At 42.9% G+C, this 15,953-nt stretch overlaps 7 protein-coding genes across 10 annotated transcripts in view; 3 read left to right on the forward strand and 4 right to left on the reverse strand.

Annotated features, from left to right (window-relative positions):
* Positions 1-1,014: 1,014 nt before the first annotated feature.
* On the forward strand, positions 1,015-4,206 carry LOC133836414 (cell division cycle protein 16 homolog). The gene is given in 7 exon segments (XM_062266893.1): positions 1,015-1,210; positions 1,267-1,777; positions 1,835-2,117; positions 2,172-2,429; positions 2,487-3,135; positions 3,191-3,508; positions 3,510-4,206. Coding segments are annotated over 7 exon segments (2,175 nt in total). The 5' UTR covers positions 1,015-1,114; the 3' UTR covers positions 3,570-4,206.
* Positions 4,207-4,345: 139 nt separating this feature from the next.
* LOC133836419 (hatching enzyme 1.2) lies at positions 4,346-6,012 on the forward strand. Its single transcript, XM_062266900.1, has 2 exons — positions 4,346-5,367; positions 5,431-6,012. The coding sequence occupies exons 1-2, from the start codon at positions 4,549-4,551 to the stop codon at positions 5,716-5,718; spliced, it is 1,107 nt and encodes a 368-aa protein (XP_062122884.1). The 5' UTR covers positions 4,346-4,548; the 3' UTR covers positions 5,719-6,012.
* Positions 6,013-6,313: 301 nt separating this feature from the next.
* LOC133836422 (astacin-like) lies at positions 6,314-7,663 on the forward strand. Its single transcript, XM_062266903.1, has 2 exons — positions 6,314-7,371; positions 7,438-7,663. Exons 1-2 carry the CDS (start codon positions 6,616-6,618, stop codon positions 7,561-7,563), a joined length of 882 nt encoding a protein of 293 aa, XP_062122887.1. The 5' UTR covers positions 6,314-6,615; the 3' UTR covers positions 7,564-7,663.
* Positions 7,664-7,830: 167 nt separating this feature from the next.
* Positions 7,831-9,729, reverse strand: LOC133836416 (uncharacterized). The gene has a single exon (XM_062266896.1). It carries the CDS (start codon positions 9,609-9,611, stop codon positions 7,962-7,964), a length of 1,650 nt encoding a protein of 549 aa, XP_062122880.1. The 5' UTR covers positions 9,612-9,729; the 3' UTR covers positions 7,831-7,961.
* An 82-nt stretch (positions 9,730-9,811) lies between these two features.
* Positions 9,812-11,655, reverse strand: LOC133836417 (glutamate dehydrogenase, mitochondrial). The gene is made up of 3 exons (XM_062266897.1): positions 10,574-11,655; positions 10,117-10,524; positions 9,812-10,058 (listed from the first exon to the last, which is right to left on the reverse strand). The coding sequence occupies exons 1-3, from the start codon at positions 11,546-11,548 to the stop codon at positions 9,834-9,836; spliced, it is 1,608 nt and encodes a 535-aa protein (XP_062122881.1). The 5' UTR covers positions 11,549-11,655; the 3' UTR covers positions 9,812-9,833.
* A 780-nt stretch (positions 11,656-12,435) lies between these two features.
* LOC133836418 (glutamate dehydrogenase, mitochondrial-like) lies at positions 12,436-14,335 on the reverse strand. Of its 2 annotated transcripts, XM_062266898.1 has the most exons (3): positions 13,360-14,335; positions 12,890-13,297; positions 12,436-12,830 (listed from the first exon to the last, which is right to left on the reverse strand). In XM_062266898.1, exons 1-3 carry the CDS (start codon positions 14,317-14,319, stop codon positions 12,606-12,608), a joined length of 1,593 nt encoding a protein of 530 aa, XP_062122882.1. In that variant the 5' UTR covers positions 14,320-14,335; the 3' UTR covers positions 12,436-12,605. The 2 variants fall into 2 exon arrangements, with proteins under 2 accessions (XP_062122882.1, XP_062122883.1); XM_062266899.1 differs by lacking the exon at positions 12,436-12,830 and having other exon boundaries at positions 13,174-13,312.
* Positions 14,336-14,369: 34 nt separating this feature from the next.
* The window catches only part of LOC133836413 (ETS-like protein pointed), a 58,747-nt gene continuing 57,163 nt past the window's right edge, over positions 14,370-15,953 (reverse strand). For all 3 annotated transcript variants that reach the window (XM_062266890.1, XM_062266891.1, XM_062266892.1), the window contains 2 exons: positions 15,736-15,893; positions 14,370-15,666 (listed from right to left, as the gene is read on the reverse strand). In XM_062266890.1, coding sequence (XP_062122874.1) covers positions 15,603-15,666; positions 15,736-15,893 — 222 coding nt within the window. In that variant the 3' untranslated portion in view covers positions 14,370-15,602. The remainder of the gene's footprint in view (positions 15,667-15,735; positions 15,894-15,953) is intronic.

Raw genomic sequence — 15,953 nt, forward strand, 5'->3', positions numbered from 1 at the left:
ATTTTTTATTTAAGTTTCTATGCATTGTATACATGTGATTTTGTGTGAGTGTACATACCCAAAAATTACAATACAGCAGCAGTTAGACTTCTGTTTACTTTGTTGCACGCTTCGTTCACATAAATTTGTTGAATTTCATTTCATTTAAATGTTGCACTCTTCTCGCATTCAAATATTTCTCCTTGTGTTCCTCCTTTTCCTTTTCCTTCTACTGTTGTTCCATGCGTGCAAAGCACATTTTTTGTATATTTTTACTCACACTACGCTTGCTCCCGATGTCCCCGGCATAGAACCGTTACTTCAATTGTGTTGTGTGCTTTGCACGCTTTTTCGTTAATTTTACTATGCTACTTGTTTCCTGTGTTGTGTTATGTGCGTGTACATGTGTGTGTGTAGTTTGCAGTCTCTTCTTGCATTTAACTTGTAAAAATATGCTCTAAGATGAAGGCGTTGTATTTATTTCCTATTTTTTGTGTGCAAAAAAACGACAAAAAAAGAAGTGTTTTTATTTGCACCAACTTTTTGTGTTTGCCGCTCAAGTGAGAAATGCAATAACCTCACCTAACGAGCAATTGAAATACACTGAACACTGCGAAGCCAGCCAGGCGTCGTCGACAGATGCTCAGTTTCAATTTCAGATGCTGGCTCAGCTCTGAGAGCGTAAATGAAATTTCTATGTCTGCGCCAATCCTTAGCCCCCCTTCCCCATCATAACCCACAACGCAACCCCACTTCAAACCAGGAAGAGGGCAGCGGACAAGTTGCAAAGCAGCTGGGCAACATTTGTTGCATTGAACCATATCAAACTGGGTCAGTTATAAATATAATTAAAATTAAAATCAAAATAATTAGCGTCAATCAATAAAAATACCGAATAATTCGAATTTCGAGCTGCATTTTAAAAGCTGTGTCCGTTTCTGTTATAACGTCTGATTTGCTCTCCGATGTGTAACGTTTCTCGCTGTGTAACCGCGTTGCAGTGTGAATGGCAAGAACAGCTGAGCGCAATGGCGGTGTTGCCAGATCACGCGGCTAACAAAAGCGCTTGCCGGCAAAAGCCAAAATTAGCAAATTGGAATAAAATATTAATTTTTGATGATTTGCTAAGTAAAAAATGGCTGGCGACAATGAAAACAGTAACACAGACACCTCCAATGATCATATCGATCTGGCGCAATACCGCAAGCTAGTCAAACAGTTCATAGACATGGTAAGTAATATCAAAAAGTGCCATTTCATGTTCTTCGAATAACAATTTTTGCGCAGCGTCGCTACTCGACTGCCTTGTTTTGGGCCGAGAAAGTGGCTGTGCTTAGTGGGCAGGAGCCACGCGATGTCTACTACCAGGCACAGTGCATGTTCCTGCTCGGCGAATTCCATCGGGCAGCGCACACAATTCAACACTATCAACTGCAAAAGAGTTCGCTGCCATGCTTTAATCTGCTGCTGGAGAGCCTCTATGCGGCCAAAGAGTACAACGAGGCGGCTAACATAATACAGGCTGTGGATGTAGAGACGATGAGCACGTCAATAGTGCACCCACCACAGGATGCTGCCAGTGGCTTCAACCTGGAGAGCAACAGCGTCTTTGGCGGCGAGGAGAACAATCGCAATGAGCTGCTGGCTTCCATTTATCTAATGAAGGGCAAGGTGTATGAGGCACTGGACAATCGAGGCATGGCCATGGACTTTTATGTGCAGGCGCTACACAAATCCATCTATTGCTTCGAGGCATTGGAGGCTTTAGTGCAGCACGAGATGCTGATGGCCTGGGAGGGTAAGTTGGTAAATAGAACATAAAGTATTTACTACAACTGACTCCACATTGTTGCAGAGTTCGAGCTGATGCATCATCTGCCGCTGGCGCAGCAATCCAGCGAGTCGGATGCCAAGTTTATCTTAAAGCTTTACGAATCAAGATTGAAAAAGTATTACGAGCTGATCTCGGCACGCAATGCCGAAGAGATTTCGCCCATTGTCAATCCGGATGTGCTCAAGTACATCAAGGAGTTCACGGTGCGTGTGCAGCAAACCTGCTCTACTGACTCGCAGTTCCCTAAATCCAACCTACCCAAGGTGCCTGTGACGCCAGCTCACTTCATGTCGCCTGCTCAAAAGTAAGTAGTTATCTAGTTTCGATTTGTATTTTTAATTAAGCTGTTTTTCTGTAGAGTGTTGGAGGATTTAAAGGCTCCCACATTCTCGTTGCAGACGAGTTTGTCACGTGCTTCCTCCATGATTGATGCCACGCAGCGCTCGCTCTTCGACGCCTCTAATCGGCGTGCCTCGGGCGACCAGGACTTGGACACGCTGATGTCGCTCAACGACTGTTTAACGCGCGTGCAGCGCAGCACAGATCTCTTGGCTGCCGAAGCAGAGAAGTGCTTCTACGACTGCGATTACAAGCAGTGCCTTAAAATACTCAATGAGTAAGCAAGTGGCATGCAATTCAACCTATATTTGTCTCTAATATTGTCTAATTTTAGCCTGCTTAAGATTGATCCGTTCCACAATAATGCGCTGACTATTCAAATCGCTTGCCTTGTCGAGAACGGCGACTTTAACAGGCTTTTCTATGTGGCGCACAAACTCGTTGATCGCTACCCCGACAAGGCAATTTCCTGGTACGCCGTTGGCTGCTACTACGATATGATAGGCAAGAGTGATCCGGCGCGTCGTTACCTCTCCAAGGCCACTTCCCTGGATCGTCTTTATGGCCCCGCTTGGCTGGCCTATGGTCACTCCTTTGCCAATGAGAACGAGCACGAACAGGCGATGGCTGCCTACTTTAAGGCCACTCAGCTGATGCGCGGCTGCCATTTGCCGCTTCTCTACATTGGCGTGGAGTGCGGACTGACCAAGAATCTGGAACTAGCCGAGAAGTTCTTTCTGCAGGCCATGACAATTGCGCCCATGGATGTGTATGTGTTGCATGAGCTTGGCGTGATTAAGTACGAGTACGAATACTACGATGGGGCAGCCACAATCTTCCAGTGCACCGTGGACATCATTAAGCAGCGTGCCAAGACCAACAACGAAGAGATTTCCGCACGCTGGGAGCCGCTCTTTATCAATCTGGGTCACTCGCTGCGCCGCATACAGAAATACGAGGAGGCGCTCTACAATTTCCAATATGTAAAATCGAATTTTTTTACTTTGTTTACTATCTAAATGATTTTAATCCTTGCAGGCTCTTCTGCTGAAGCCACAAAGCGCCCCCACCTACACGTCCATGGGATTCATACACGCTCTGTTGGGCAATTTGGACGAGGCCATTGAGTATTTCCATAAGAGCTTGGCACTAAATCGCGACTGTATTGTCACCTCGACTATCTTGAAGAATTGCATTGAGGATCTTATGGACGATAACACAACAATCAACGAGATTTGCAGCAAGGCATTGCGGGATGTCACCGAATCAATCACGGCCAGTACTCGACAAATGCTCAATGCCGACAAACTGAATGGCATCAAAATGAACCTCAAATTCGAGGAGGAGGAGGAGCTCTCCCAATTCAAACTCCAATTCCGACTCCAACATGGTTGTGGACATGAGCTTGGATACTTAACGAATAGACAAAACCTAATCTTACTCACACGCACACACACACATCTTATAGATGAATCATTAAATACTCCATCCAGCTTGTGTTGCTGTCGCCTGCACTTGAACTTAATTTGATAAAGACAATTGCACAGCTGTTCAATCAACATGCATGGGATTTTTCTAGCTGAAGAGGTTTTTTCCACACTCCCAATTGAAGTTGCCGCTGTTCTGTGCTGTGTTGTGTTTAACCTGCATTGTGAGTATTTAAGTTTGCGAATTAAGAAATTAAGATCATTGTATTCTGGGCTGAGTTAAGGTTCAATTTCAATAGTCGTTAATTCTAAGTTTAATTATAGTGAAGAAAGAATTGTTTAAAGTAAGGTTACATTTTCATAAGTTTAATCATAGTAAAGTCGGACTCCTTTTTTTGCGCATGTTGCCAAGTGGATCACGAGTGTTTCCACTCTAAATCACAGCACAATTATACAGTGGAAAAGTTGCGCATAATCGTTGAATAGTAAATCCATCCAGCGAAAAGGTCAGCGTGATTGTTCTTATCGGTTATTGTTATGTGTTATGCACGCGAAAACTAGAGAACTACATTGCGAGAGCGAGAGAATGTCATTAAACTTTGCATATATGCAAACAAACTACTGATACACATTATGGAAATAATTTCACCCAAAAAAACAACAAGAACATCAACAAAAGTTAACATAAAATAGAACTTTATGGGCGCTGCTTTAACACGAGCGTTATCCAAATATTTGTCCACCAATAAAGCGTGTGTGACAAAACAAGACGATTGCGATGACGATGACGTGAAGTCTGAAGGTCTGCCGGTGAAATACTCTTTATGTTTATGCATAACTGTTGACTGTTGACTACCGTCTAAATGACTGATAGCAGCTTGAGTATATAAATCCATTCCTGACCAGATCGCAGCACAGTCAAACTTGAGACAGCAATTCAGCGAATCGAGCAATCCATCAATCAAAAACATGTCCGCAACTCCTTTTGCTCTAATCCTATTGTGCTTGGCACTTGTCCATGCTGTGCCCCTCACACTCTACGACGACATCGACGACACTGTGGTGATCGAGGTGCCCGACAATGGAATCGAGGAACCACAACCACCCAACAAGGATGTCATTGATCTGAGCTCCTATGGCGCTGCGATGTATGGCAAGCCGGATGAGCAGCTGACCGCCAGCCTGGTGAGCAACTATAGCGTGGAAACACATGCTGGAAATCCCGAGGAGCTGGGCAGCTACTTGGAGGGTGACATCCTGGTGCCACAGACGGATCTGACCATGAAGAACGGCCTGCCCACGCAATCTTCAAGGTGGCCCAAGGGCGTGGTGCCTTACGAGATTCGCGGCAACTTTAATGCCAACGACATGGCCACCATCCAAGGCGCCATCGCACAGTACCACAAGCGCACCTGCATCCGCTTCGTGCCCTACTCCGGAGAACGCGACTACATCTCAATTGTCAGCGGCAACTCTGGCTGCTGGTCATCGGTGGGTCGCGTAGGTGGCAAACAGGAAGTCAATTTGCAGTCACCTGGTTGCCTCAGCCGCCCTGGCACCGCCATCCACGAGCTGATGCATGCTCTGGGCTTCCTGCACGAACAGAATCGCATGGAACGTGACGCCTTTGTGGCCATTCAGTATGGTAACATTCAGTCGGGGGCAATGAACAATTTTGAGAAGGCGGCCAAGACCGAAGCCTTTGGAGTTCCCTACGATTATGGCAGCGTGATGCACTATTCGGCCAACGCTTTCTCCACTAACGGACAACCCACAATTGTGGCAATGGTGAGTGCAGACTTTGATCTAAATCTTAAGAACTTTTTACTTATTTATGTTTGTTATTCACAGCAATCAAATGGCGCCTCCAAGATGGGTCAGCGCAACGGTTTCTCCGACTTTGATGTGGACAAGTTGAATGCCATGTACGAGTGTGGCTACGTCGCTGGATCTCCAGCTGCCGTGCCAGCACCTGCTCCTGCTCCTGGAGTTGCACCTGGAGCTGCTCCTGCTCCTGTTGCGCCCGGTGGAAATCCAATTGTTGACAGCTTCATCAACGGACTTATCAGCGGTCTGGGACTTGGAGATGGAGAAACAGCTACCGAGAAGGAGGAGAAACCTAGTGAAAGTAGCAACTAAAACTGGAAACGCCCAAAGATTCTATTAATTCATTGGATCACCGCACAAATCGACCAACTATTTAAAGCATTACCATGAAACATTTATGAATAATCTAGAATTAATTGCCTGATCAAACTAAATAGATAAGGAATAAACTATTAGCAAAAGTTGTTGTCAAACGAATTGTTTAAGCGTGCTATAACTTTCAAGAGATATTAAGATAATATCGGAATTGTCAACGATGAAAAACATCAGTGAGTGATAGAATAGGATAATTCAATTTATATGATATCTTGGAGTACTTATAACGAGTTTTCAAGAGATAATTCCTATTAAAAGTGATCAATCAATCAATTTTGTTTAATAAAGTGGAAAACATTTCAAAGATAATTAATCCGGAAGATATAAACTTTTCCACTTCCAACAATGTTACATAAAACTATCAAAGTTTGAGATACAAATTACGATATTCGCTAAGTTAAAACTGAAACTAAAAGCAACGCAAATATAATCTAAGCACTTCAATTAAGATTAGTTGTGCTATTTAATTGCGAAGGTTTTCTAACCAAGAGTCTGTTAACCCGGTTTATAAGCGCTAAGTTTATTTTCAGCTGGTTTAAATCACTTTCAAACGGGATCGCGGCAACATCGTCATCAGCTTCCATAAATCTGAAAGGTTACAGTGATAACGCTTATCGGTTACGGTTATGGTTGAAACGTGCTAAGTGAATCATTGAAGTGAACTGTGAAAACGCGGAAATAATTATTTAAACCTTAATTCTCCCAACTGGATGTTACATCCCGAGTGAAGGTCTCGTTGTAATTTAGATTCCAGTGATAACAACTGATAGTCAAAACATATAAAAACGCGTTGCCAAATTGATCTTAATTCAGTTTACAATCAAGCAGCTTAGCATGTATCGCATCTCTGTGCTTTTCGTCCTTTTGGGACTATCGTTCACCTACGCTTCACCGCTGTATACTCCAGTGATGATACTCGACTTGAGTGTCTATGGCAAAGCATTGTTTGGCCAACCAAAATTGGCAGAACCATATGTGATAAGGCCACAGCCACGCGACGCTCCCGCCGATGAAGATGAGCATCCTGAGGAGTCGGGCGATTATCTCGAAGGCGACATCTTTGTACCAGAGTCTTCAATTAGCATGAGAAGCTCTCCACCCCGTGTGAGCACCACATGGCCGAACGGAGTTGTTCCCTACGAGATATCGGCCACTTTTCCACAGGATGATGTCGATAAAATTATGCGAGCCATGGAGCTCATACAGAACAAATCGTGCATCCTATTTATACCACATACTACCGAGATTGACTACATCTCCATTACCAGTCTGTATAAGGGATGCTGGTCAGCTGTTGGCCGTATGGGAGGCAAGCAGGAGGTCAACTTGCAGCTTCCAGCGTGTACCAAGAAGTTCGGCACACCCGTCCACGAATTGCTGCATGTCTTGGGATTTCCACACGAACAGAATCGCAATGTACGTGACGATTTTGTAGTCATTGTTAACCAAAATATTAAAGCTGAGTTTATGAAGAACTTCAAGATCGATGAACACGGACAGGACTTTGGAGTGCTCTACGACTACGGCAGCGTCATGCATTACTCCCAAAAAGCCTTCTCGATCAATGGCGATCCCACGATCGTGGCAATAGTGAGTCATCCAGCGATTATATAATACTTTTAAGACATCTCTACATTGCGCATCTCTTACTTACAGCAAAAAAGGGAACCAGGCGTTGAAATGGGACAACGAATTAATATATCCGATTCGGATGTAGCGAGGCTAAACCGAATGTATTGCGAAACGGAAACTGTGTCGACTATCATTCCAGTTGTGACGTAAAGATCAGACAAAGACATTTTCCATGTATGAAAGAAAATTTATATAAATTTATTTACATAAAATTTAGCTTACTTTTAATGCGAATAAATAATTGAAACCATCGTATTGCTTAGAACTTCCTAATAGTGATATTTCAATATTAAGGTATTTTAATATTTTCTCCATTGTGCTGAATTCCATATTTGACATGCACTTTATAGTATATAGCTTACTAAATTAAATGATATACTTATTAACAATTGGACATGCAATTTACATTTGCTTCGCTTTAGATTGTCAACGTCAAGTTTTATTACACATACGCATAGTGGGACATCGTAGATGAATTTAAATTCAATTCGCATTGGCCAGAAGAAGTACGAAAAAAAAAAAGAAAGTGAAACCCAAGCGGAAAGGATTCACATGTTGCGCTTGGCTGCCAGCATGCGGGATCGAGGCAGACGACACTGGCTGATGCTATGGAGACGATACTGCATCTCGGGCTGCGTGATCTTCTCGTAGAGCTTCTGCTTGGCCTCCTTGACTGTGTGAATAGCAACACCATCGCCGCCATCATCGATGTTGAAGGCTTCGCCCTCGGCACACTCGGGACACTGTTGGGTAAGCACAATATCATTGAGATCGGTGGGCAGCTCGCAGATCTTTTCGATCTGCTTGACCACATAGTCGATGTTGCCCTCGTCTTGGCGCTCGAACACGTACACGCTGGCCACAATGTCCTGGATACGTGCCTCGAGCACCTTGACAAAGCGCTCCACATTGACCAGATTCACATGCGTGTGATCCCCCAGGAGATCCTGCAATGGCGATGTGTCCACGGAGCACATGTCGCAAAGCATTTCAATGCCCTGCAGCAGATTCTCGAGACGTGCATCGTTGCTCTCGCGTGTCTTATTCAGCTCTATGTTGGAGGCCTGCTTCTGGTGAACTTGATCCTCCAGCTGCTGGATGAGATTGATCTGATCCTGCAGCGTATTGGAGTTCTCGCGCTTCAGCTCCACAATATCCTCGAAGAGCCGATTCACCGAGTTGTTCAGCAGCGTGATGTGGTAGCTCATCTCGTTGGCGTAGTTGAAGAACGAGTAGTAAAGACTCTCCTGCTGTTGGAACTTGTCTATCACCTCCTCCACATTGCGTGAGTTGGTGTAGTCGAGAATCTTCTTCAGCACCGAGTTATACAGACTGATCTTTTTGTTGTGCTTGCGCCGAAACTCGTTGCGTCGTTTGTACTCCTTGGGCTGCAGATCGGCCAGCACTCGATCTCTACCCTTGCACTCGATGAACGCCGTGTTGTCCGCATCGGCGGCCACCTTGCGCATGATTCCCTGCAGCTCGATACGTCGCAGTTCGCGCTCCTTGGCCTCGCGCTTCGTGATCTTGTCGATCTTCTCGTAGACATCGATGCAGCCATCGAAAGTGTTCAGCGCATACTCAATGAGATCGATCAGATACTTCTTGTCGCTGTTCAGCTTCTGCACCATCTTGGTGTATGAATCGTTGAAGAAGGTGCGGTGATTCAGTATCCTGATAAGTTGCTCTCGCAGCTCTGCATTGGCCGCAGTGAATCCACATTCCTGTCGCACTCCAACCTCCAGTGAGTTCTCCAGAATAACCATCTTCTTGCGCACCCTCGCCACATGCGCCTGATGCTGTTGCTCGGGGACCGTGAGACGATTCAGATTGTAGATCTGTTTGCGCACTCGGCTGATCTCACGTTCCATGTTGCAAATTGAGGTCTTCAGCTTGGTGATGTCCTCGGCAAGATTCTCCTGGCACTCCACATGACAGCGAATCTGCCGCAGATAGCGATTGTCCTTCTGAGTGTGCGTCGATCCTCCTGCCACCCAAATCTGTGCGCGCAGATCGTTCTTCTCCTCCTCGAGGCGATCGATCGTGTTCTCGTAGCTCGCATCGATGATAGTCTCATTGCGCGTCTTGACCTTGCTTGAGAGCAGCTTCTTGTACTCCTTCTGTCGCTTGCCCAGCTCGCGGTGCTTAAGCAAATAGCTCTCGAGGAACGCGGACTTGTTAAACGGTTGTGTATCCATTGTGAAACTCTCTTTTTAATTTGCAATCGAATCAAAACTATTCCAATAACTTAATCTCGTGTAAGTTGTGAAAATTGAGTAAATTTGTGTGTGTCGACGCTTTAGGTCTGTCTAAAGTTCAAGTCTCTAGATCTTGTTTTTGATTTGTTGAGACGAAAAACTATGCTTACTATAGATTGACTTAAAAAATTTAAAATTTATTTATTTTAAAATTTTCAGAATCTACTGCTGCGATATGCCAGAGCTTTCCAGAGCACGGAAAATCTTGAAAATGGACCAGATGTAGGCAGCAGTTCGTAGATCGTTGCACAGTTCAAAAGTGTGAGCTGTCATCTTGATGCCTTCGGCAGCCGATTCCATCACAGTCTGTAGAGCTGCATCAACAATATCGGCTTCCTTGGTGCAGTCGCGAATTAACTTGAGTTTCTTATTCGCCTTGATTGTGGGCTAGAAATAAAGAAGGCTGGAAGTAGAAGCTGGAAGTAGAAGTAAATTAAATACTTACAAATTCACCTTCTCCGCAAACACTAAGAGATTCATTCATCGAGTTGACGATCTCGACAATAATCCGCGAAATGGTCTTCGACTGCATTTTACCATAGGATACATGATTGATGTTCTTGAGATACTCAAAGTAGGACACTGTCACACCCCCAGCATTACAATACAGATCGGGAACTATTAAGACGCCTTTGTCCAGCAGAATCTTTTCTCCAGCTGGTGTGGTTGGTCCATTGGCTCCTTCCAGGATCAGCTTAGCTTTAATATCCTTGGCATTCTCACTAGTAATAACTTTCTGGGTTGCACAAGGCATCAGGATATCACATTCTGCAGTTAGGAGTGATCCCTTGGATGCCTTCGCCTTTGGATATCCCTTTATGGTCTTCTTTTCCTCCTTGAATTTTATAACATCCTAAGTAAGTAAACAATTAGTTTTATCCTTTGACAATATAATCTCTTACGTTAATATCCATTCCATCCTTATTCACAAGACTAAAGCCCATCTCCTGGATTCCGATGACTTTAGCGCCTGCTTCGTGGACAAACTTTGCGGCAAAGGAACCGACGTTGCCGAAGCCCTGAACAATAACCTTCTTGTCCTTCCAGCCTGTCTTCAAACCAATCATGTCCATCCATTCTTTGTCCTGTAGGAATAAGTCGCCTGATTTCCACACGCCTCGTCCTGTTGCCGAGTTTCTTCCATTAATCCCACCCACGTGAACCGGCTTCCCAGTTACAATAGCTGCCGCATTGATATCCTTGTAGCCAAAGGTCTTGGTGTACTGATCGACTATCCAGCTCATCTCACGTGGACTGGTGTTGACATCGGGTGCAGGCACATCAATGCCGGGTCCAATCATATTTCTCTTGAGGAGTTCCATCGTATATCGTCTCGTGATCGTCTGCAACTCGCCAACTGTATACTTGGCAGGATCGATGCGGACACCTCCTTTGGATCCGCCATAAGGCAGATTGACGCAGGCACACTTGAATGTCATGATGGAGGCGAGTGCCTTGACTTCGGCTTCATCCACATCCATAGCAAAGCGAATGCCTCCTTTTAGCGGCAATCGATTCCTCACGTGATGCGCTCGATATCCGGTGATGATCTCATAGGTGCCATTGGCTTTTATGATGGGGAAACTGACTTCTATCGAGGTGCAGACACTTCCAATTAAGTTGAGGATTGCAGAGACTCGGGCTTGCTTGTGCTCGGGCTTCAAATGGTTATACTTATCCATTTCCTTGACCAGTTCCTTCTCCATTGTCTGGGCAGCTCTGTGATAATAATACAGCACCATCGCGGAGAACTCTGGGTCCTTGTCCGTAGCGATTTTCTGAAGTTTCTCTGGCATTTTGTGCTCAGATCGCTTCTGCACTTGTGGAGGCGCCTGGTGGCGTCCATTTAAGAGAGCATTGGCAATTCCACGAAACATTATCGCATACTTTACAAAGTAAAATTTTGTTAAATATTCAATTTCATTCAGATTTTTAAAGAAAACTGTTACTTTGCAAGAATTTTAAAACAATTTTTCAAGGCAAGCAAGTATTTGTTTGCTTAATTTTTAACGGTCAAATAATAAAAAAATGAATTAGGTAAGTATCGGAGTTAAGAAGTATCAAAGTTGGTAGGTAATCTATTAACAGATTGTTATTAGCAGCTCCTAAAAGTATGCAATGATTTTATAAATCATCGAAATGGCGAATCCACTTTCTACGTTTTTCTGTTCGCCTGGTATTTCAGCTGTTCAACTGGCGCTTTTTGGTCGTCGCTGCAATTTTTATTGGCGAGTGATAAAAATCGTTGCATACTTTTAGGGGCTGCCAAAAGCACAAAGAAAATGTATAAAAACACAAAATCCTAGATAACTCGAAAACTGTAAGGACGATTCGAATTTCCTTTGGCATGCAAATTGTGCTTATTAAGACGAGTTGATTGACACATAGAACGGAACGATTAACAAAGTTACGACCGAGTTATGGCTTATTTTTTATATACAAAAAAGTCCTTGTAACTTTGGTGTTTGAAGGACTTTCGTCCTTTTGATTTTATAGTCCATTTTCGATTGATATGAGCTAACTGTGGTCCAAAGGACATCACGATAGCAATTCAAATGCCCGAGTTAGCCATGATTTGTGGCTTTTTCAACACATTTTCTATGGGTACCCCTTGACAAAATTGACGAAAATTTTAGATTCGTTTTTGTAACATTTTTGATTACGAATTGATAGTCGTTTGTTTTGTGACTGCAAAAAATGAATCAGTTTTGAAATTTTTAGTTTTAGCAGTAGTTTTTTTTTTCATTATTTCTTTATTTCTACAATATAATATTTATCTTATATTTAGTTGTTCTTTTAAAATTAAATTACTTTCAACACATTTTCCTTTAAAATACTAAGCGTCAACAAATTACAATTTTGTTCTTATAAATCCTTACAATTCATGAGAGATATCTAAAATTCTAAAATGATTTTGTCTTCAAACTGAAGCTATCACTGCTGTGATATACCGGAGCTTTCAAGAGCACGGAATATCTTAAATATGGCCCAAATGTAGGCGGCAGTTCGTAGATCGTTGCACAATTTAAATTGATTTGCTATGTTCTTAATACCAATGACTGACGACTCCATAACTGTCTGAAGTGCTGCATCTACGATTTCGGCTTCCGTCGTACAGTCTCGAATTTTTTGAAGACCACGATTGGGCACTATTTCTGGCTGTGTGATGATCACAATGAAAAAGTTTAACTTAAAACAATGACTAAGAGATCACTTACAATTTTACACCCTTCTGTTTCCATTAACGATTGGTTTATTGAATTCATAACCTCGTGAATAAGCTGAGATGTTGTCTTGGCCGTCATCTTGCCATACGTTACGTGGTTTATGTTCTTTAGATACTCAAAGTAGGACACTGTCACACCCCCAGCATTACAATACAGATCGGGAACTATTAAGACGCCCTTGTCCAGCAGAATCTTCTCTCCAGCAGGCGTAGTTGGTCCATTGGCTCCTTCCAGGATCAGCTTAGCTTTAATATCCTTGGCATTCTCGCTGGTAATAACTTTCTGGGTTGCACAAGGCATCAGGATATCACACTCTGCAGTGAGCAGAGATTCTTTCGTTTCCTTCGCCTTTGGATAACCCTTGATGGTTCCTTTCTCCCCTTTGAACTCCATAATATCCTAATTTGGTAGAAGCTACGTAAAATTACATTCATCACATTGCGTTTAAAATGAAGTCTTACATCGATATCTATTCCATCAGCGTTTGTCAATGAAAAATCCACCTCCTGGATTCCGATTACTTTGGAGCCTGCATCGTGGACAAATTGTGCGGCAAACGAACCCACATTGCCGAATCCCTGAACAATAACCTTCTTGTCTTTCCAGCCAGTTTCCAAGCCAATCATATCCATCCATTCTTTGTCCTGCAGGAATAAGTCACCTGATTTCCACACGCCTCGTCCTGTTGCCGAGTTTCTACCATTAATGCCGCCAACATGAACTGGCTTCCCAGTTACTATAGCTGCCGCATTGATGTCCTTGTAGCCAAATGTTTTCGTGTACTGATCGACTATCCAGCTCATCTCACGTGGGCCAGTATTGACATCGGGGGCTGGTACATCGATGGCAGGCCCGATCATATTCCTCTTCAACAGTTCCATCGTATAGCGCCTCGTGATTGTCTGTAACTCTTTGGCTGTATACTTGGAGGGATCGATGCGGACACCTCCCTTGGATCCGCCATAAGGCAGATTGACGCAGGCACACTTGAATGTCATGATGGAGGCGAGTGCCTTGACTTCGGCTTCATCCACATCCATAGCAAAGCGAATGCCTCCTTTTAACGGCAAACGATTCCTCACGTGATGCGCTCGATATCCGGTGATGATCTCATAGGTGCCATTGGCTTTTATGATGGGAAAACTAACCTCGAGGGAGGTGCAGACACTTCCGATTAGATTCAAGATTGCACTCACTCGTGCTTGTTTCTCTTCGGGCTTAAAATGCGTGTGCTGATCCATTTCCTTGAGCAGCGTCGGCTCCATCACCTGGGCAGCTTTGTGGTAGTAATAGAGAATCATCGAGGAGAACTCTGGATCCTTGTCCGTGGCGACTTTCTCGAGGTGCTTCGGCATTTCGTGCGTCAATCGTCGAATCACCCGTGGATGACATTTTCTGTTTCGCGTAAAACGTTTGAACATTATGGAAATTTGTTGTAAAACAGTAAAAATTAAAATGGTGTCAACGAATGTTTGATTATATAATGTTTTTGAATGTTTTTTTATTATTGTATAAATACAGTATTTTCAAATTGCTCTACATAATACGTGGCTACGGGCTACGAGCTATGCTTAAATAGTTTATAGCTATACACAAAATGTAAACATAAGTATGAATGGTCAATTCTTAACGCATGGAAAACTCTAAGCAGCCAATGATTAAAAAAAATAACTAAGAGTATGCATTAAATATTGGGCATACTGCAGACCTACGTTGTCGATATATTGTATATATATTTATATATCTTGGTGATATATCTCTGTGTGTGGTTTAAAACTCTTGGGTTTCGCACGGAAGCGCAGCAAATTGAGTGGGGGAAAAAGGGGGGATAACTTAGTTGTAGCGTTGTAGCACAGGTTACACATAAATATGATAGACTTACACAGCTAATATTATTTGTTGTTTGTATTTATAGTAACTATAATTATGATTATGATTATTTTAACATACTCTCTATTTACACACGCACAACGTACAATTTAATGGTTTGTGAATTTGTTTAGAACTAGAAGTAGAAAAAAAGCGACCCCGTTTTGCAAATGTAATAAACATGGTAGCGTTTTAATATCACTTTTTGGGGACATGCACTCGGTTCTCTTATGGCCTCTTTTACGATGGATACAATTGGATAGCATTTATGTAGTAGAACTTTCATTCGACACAAACAATCGCATTGCACAAAAAAAATTTCAAAATTGAATACGCTTTGCTTTGCCTCGACAATCGTCATAAACTTGCGATTGCGATATAGAATTTAAACTGGTTTGCTTCTTGAATTGTTAAACTGTTGAAAATCGTTTGCTAAAGACTAAAATCTGTAGTCAACTAAACGTACTTATGCTAGCGTATTTTCAATTAATTTCAAATTAATTCAAAAGTCTAATTTTTACACGATACACACAATACGATTATCAATTAACAGTAGCATTAAAATTAATAATAATAATAATTACAATGTTATTACGACGCTCTAACACATTAATCTCGTAGCAAGATCGCAGGTATCGCTGCTGCTTAAAATTTAACATCACGCTTGGGAAACAATAACTCTCAAAAATTAACTCTCTTTCTTTCGCTGTTGAGTTGAGTTGAGTACTATATAACTTTCATTTTTGTGTTGTGTTGTGTTGTGGCCTTTAGATCGCTATCTCAGATCAGATCAGATCAGATGAATTCCTCACGCAGCTTCAGTGCTGCGCGTCTGCTAGTCGACGTCCTTCTTCTCGATCTTCAGATCGAACTTGGCCACCAGCTCCTCTGGCGTGTGACTGTTAGAAAGAGAGAATATTAAATTAGTTTCATTTTCCAATTGATTTCTCATGTCTTTGACTACTTACCCGACCAGATTCTGCAGATCACAGACGAATCGATAGACATAGCGTTTGCCAGCTGTCTTGTGGATGATGTTTTTGTCGTAGTAATAACGCAGACCGCGGCTCAGCTTCTCGTAGTTCATCTTCGGCTTGTTCTTGCGAATGCCCCAGCGACGTGCCACCTAAGAAAAAAAATTGAATTATTATACATTTGAACTGAGGAATGAGCAACCAATGAACTC

The sequence above is a fragment of the Drosophila sulfurigaster genome, chromosome 2R (assembly GCF_023558435.1).
Source record: "Drosophila sulfurigaster albostrigata strain 15112-1811.04 chromosome 2R, ASM2355843v2, whole genome shotgun sequence".
In the NCBI taxonomy this organism is placed as follows: domain Eukaryota; kingdom Metazoa; phylum Arthropoda; class Insecta; order Diptera; family Drosophilidae; genus Drosophila; species Drosophila sulfurigaster.

What these genes read in the sequence shown, in the direction of transcription:
- LOC133836416 (XM_062266896.1), bottom strand. Translation starts at nt 9,611, where the DNA reads ATGGATACACAACCGTTTAACAAGTCCGCGTTCCTCGAGAGCTATTTG.
- LOC133836422 (XM_062266903.1), top strand. Translation starts at nt 6,616, where the DNA reads ATGTATCGCATCTCTGTGCTTTTCGTCCTTTTGGGACTATCGTTCACC. An exon ending in ATCCCACGATCGTGGCAATA is followed by an intron (nt 7,372 to 7,437) that starts GTGAGTCATCCA and finishes TCTTACTTACAG; the next exon opens with CAAAAAAGGGAACCAGGCGT.
- LOC133836419 (XM_062266900.1), top strand. Translation starts at nt 4,549, where the DNA reads ATGTCCGCAACTCCTTTTGCTCTAATCCTATTGTGCTTGGCACTTGTC. An exon ending in AACCCACAATTGTGGCAATG is followed by an intron (nt 5,368 to 5,430) that starts GTGAGTGCAGAC and finishes TGTTATTCACAG; the next exon opens with CAATCAAATGGCGCCTCCAA.
- LOC133836417 (XM_062266897.1), bottom strand. Translation starts at nt 11,548, where the DNA reads ATGTTTCGTGGAATTGCCAATGCTCTCTTAAATGGACGCCACCAGGCG. An exon ending in AGGATGGAATGGATATTAAC is followed by an intron (nt 10,525 to 10,573) that starts GTAAGAGATTAT and finishes TTACTTACTTAG; the next exon opens with GATGTTATAAAATTCAAGGA. An exon ending in TTTGCGGAGAAGGTGAATTT is followed by an intron (nt 10,059 to 10,116) that starts GTAAGTATTTAA and finishes CTTTATTTCTAG; the next exon opens with CCCACAATCAAGGCGAATAA.
- LOC133836418 (XM_062266898.1), bottom strand. Translation starts at nt 14,319, where the DNA reads ATGTTCAAACGTTTTACGCGAAACAGAAAATGTCATCCACGGGTGATT. An exon ending in CTGATGGAATAGATATCGAT is followed by an intron (nt 13,298 to 13,359) that starts GTAAGACTTCAT and finishes CTACCAAATTAG; the next exon opens with GATATTATGGAGTTCAAAGG. An exon ending in AAACAGAAGGGTGTAAAATT is followed by an intron (nt 12,831 to 12,889) that starts GTAAGTGATCTC and finishes ATCATCACACAG; the next exon opens with CCAGAAATAGTGCCCAATCG.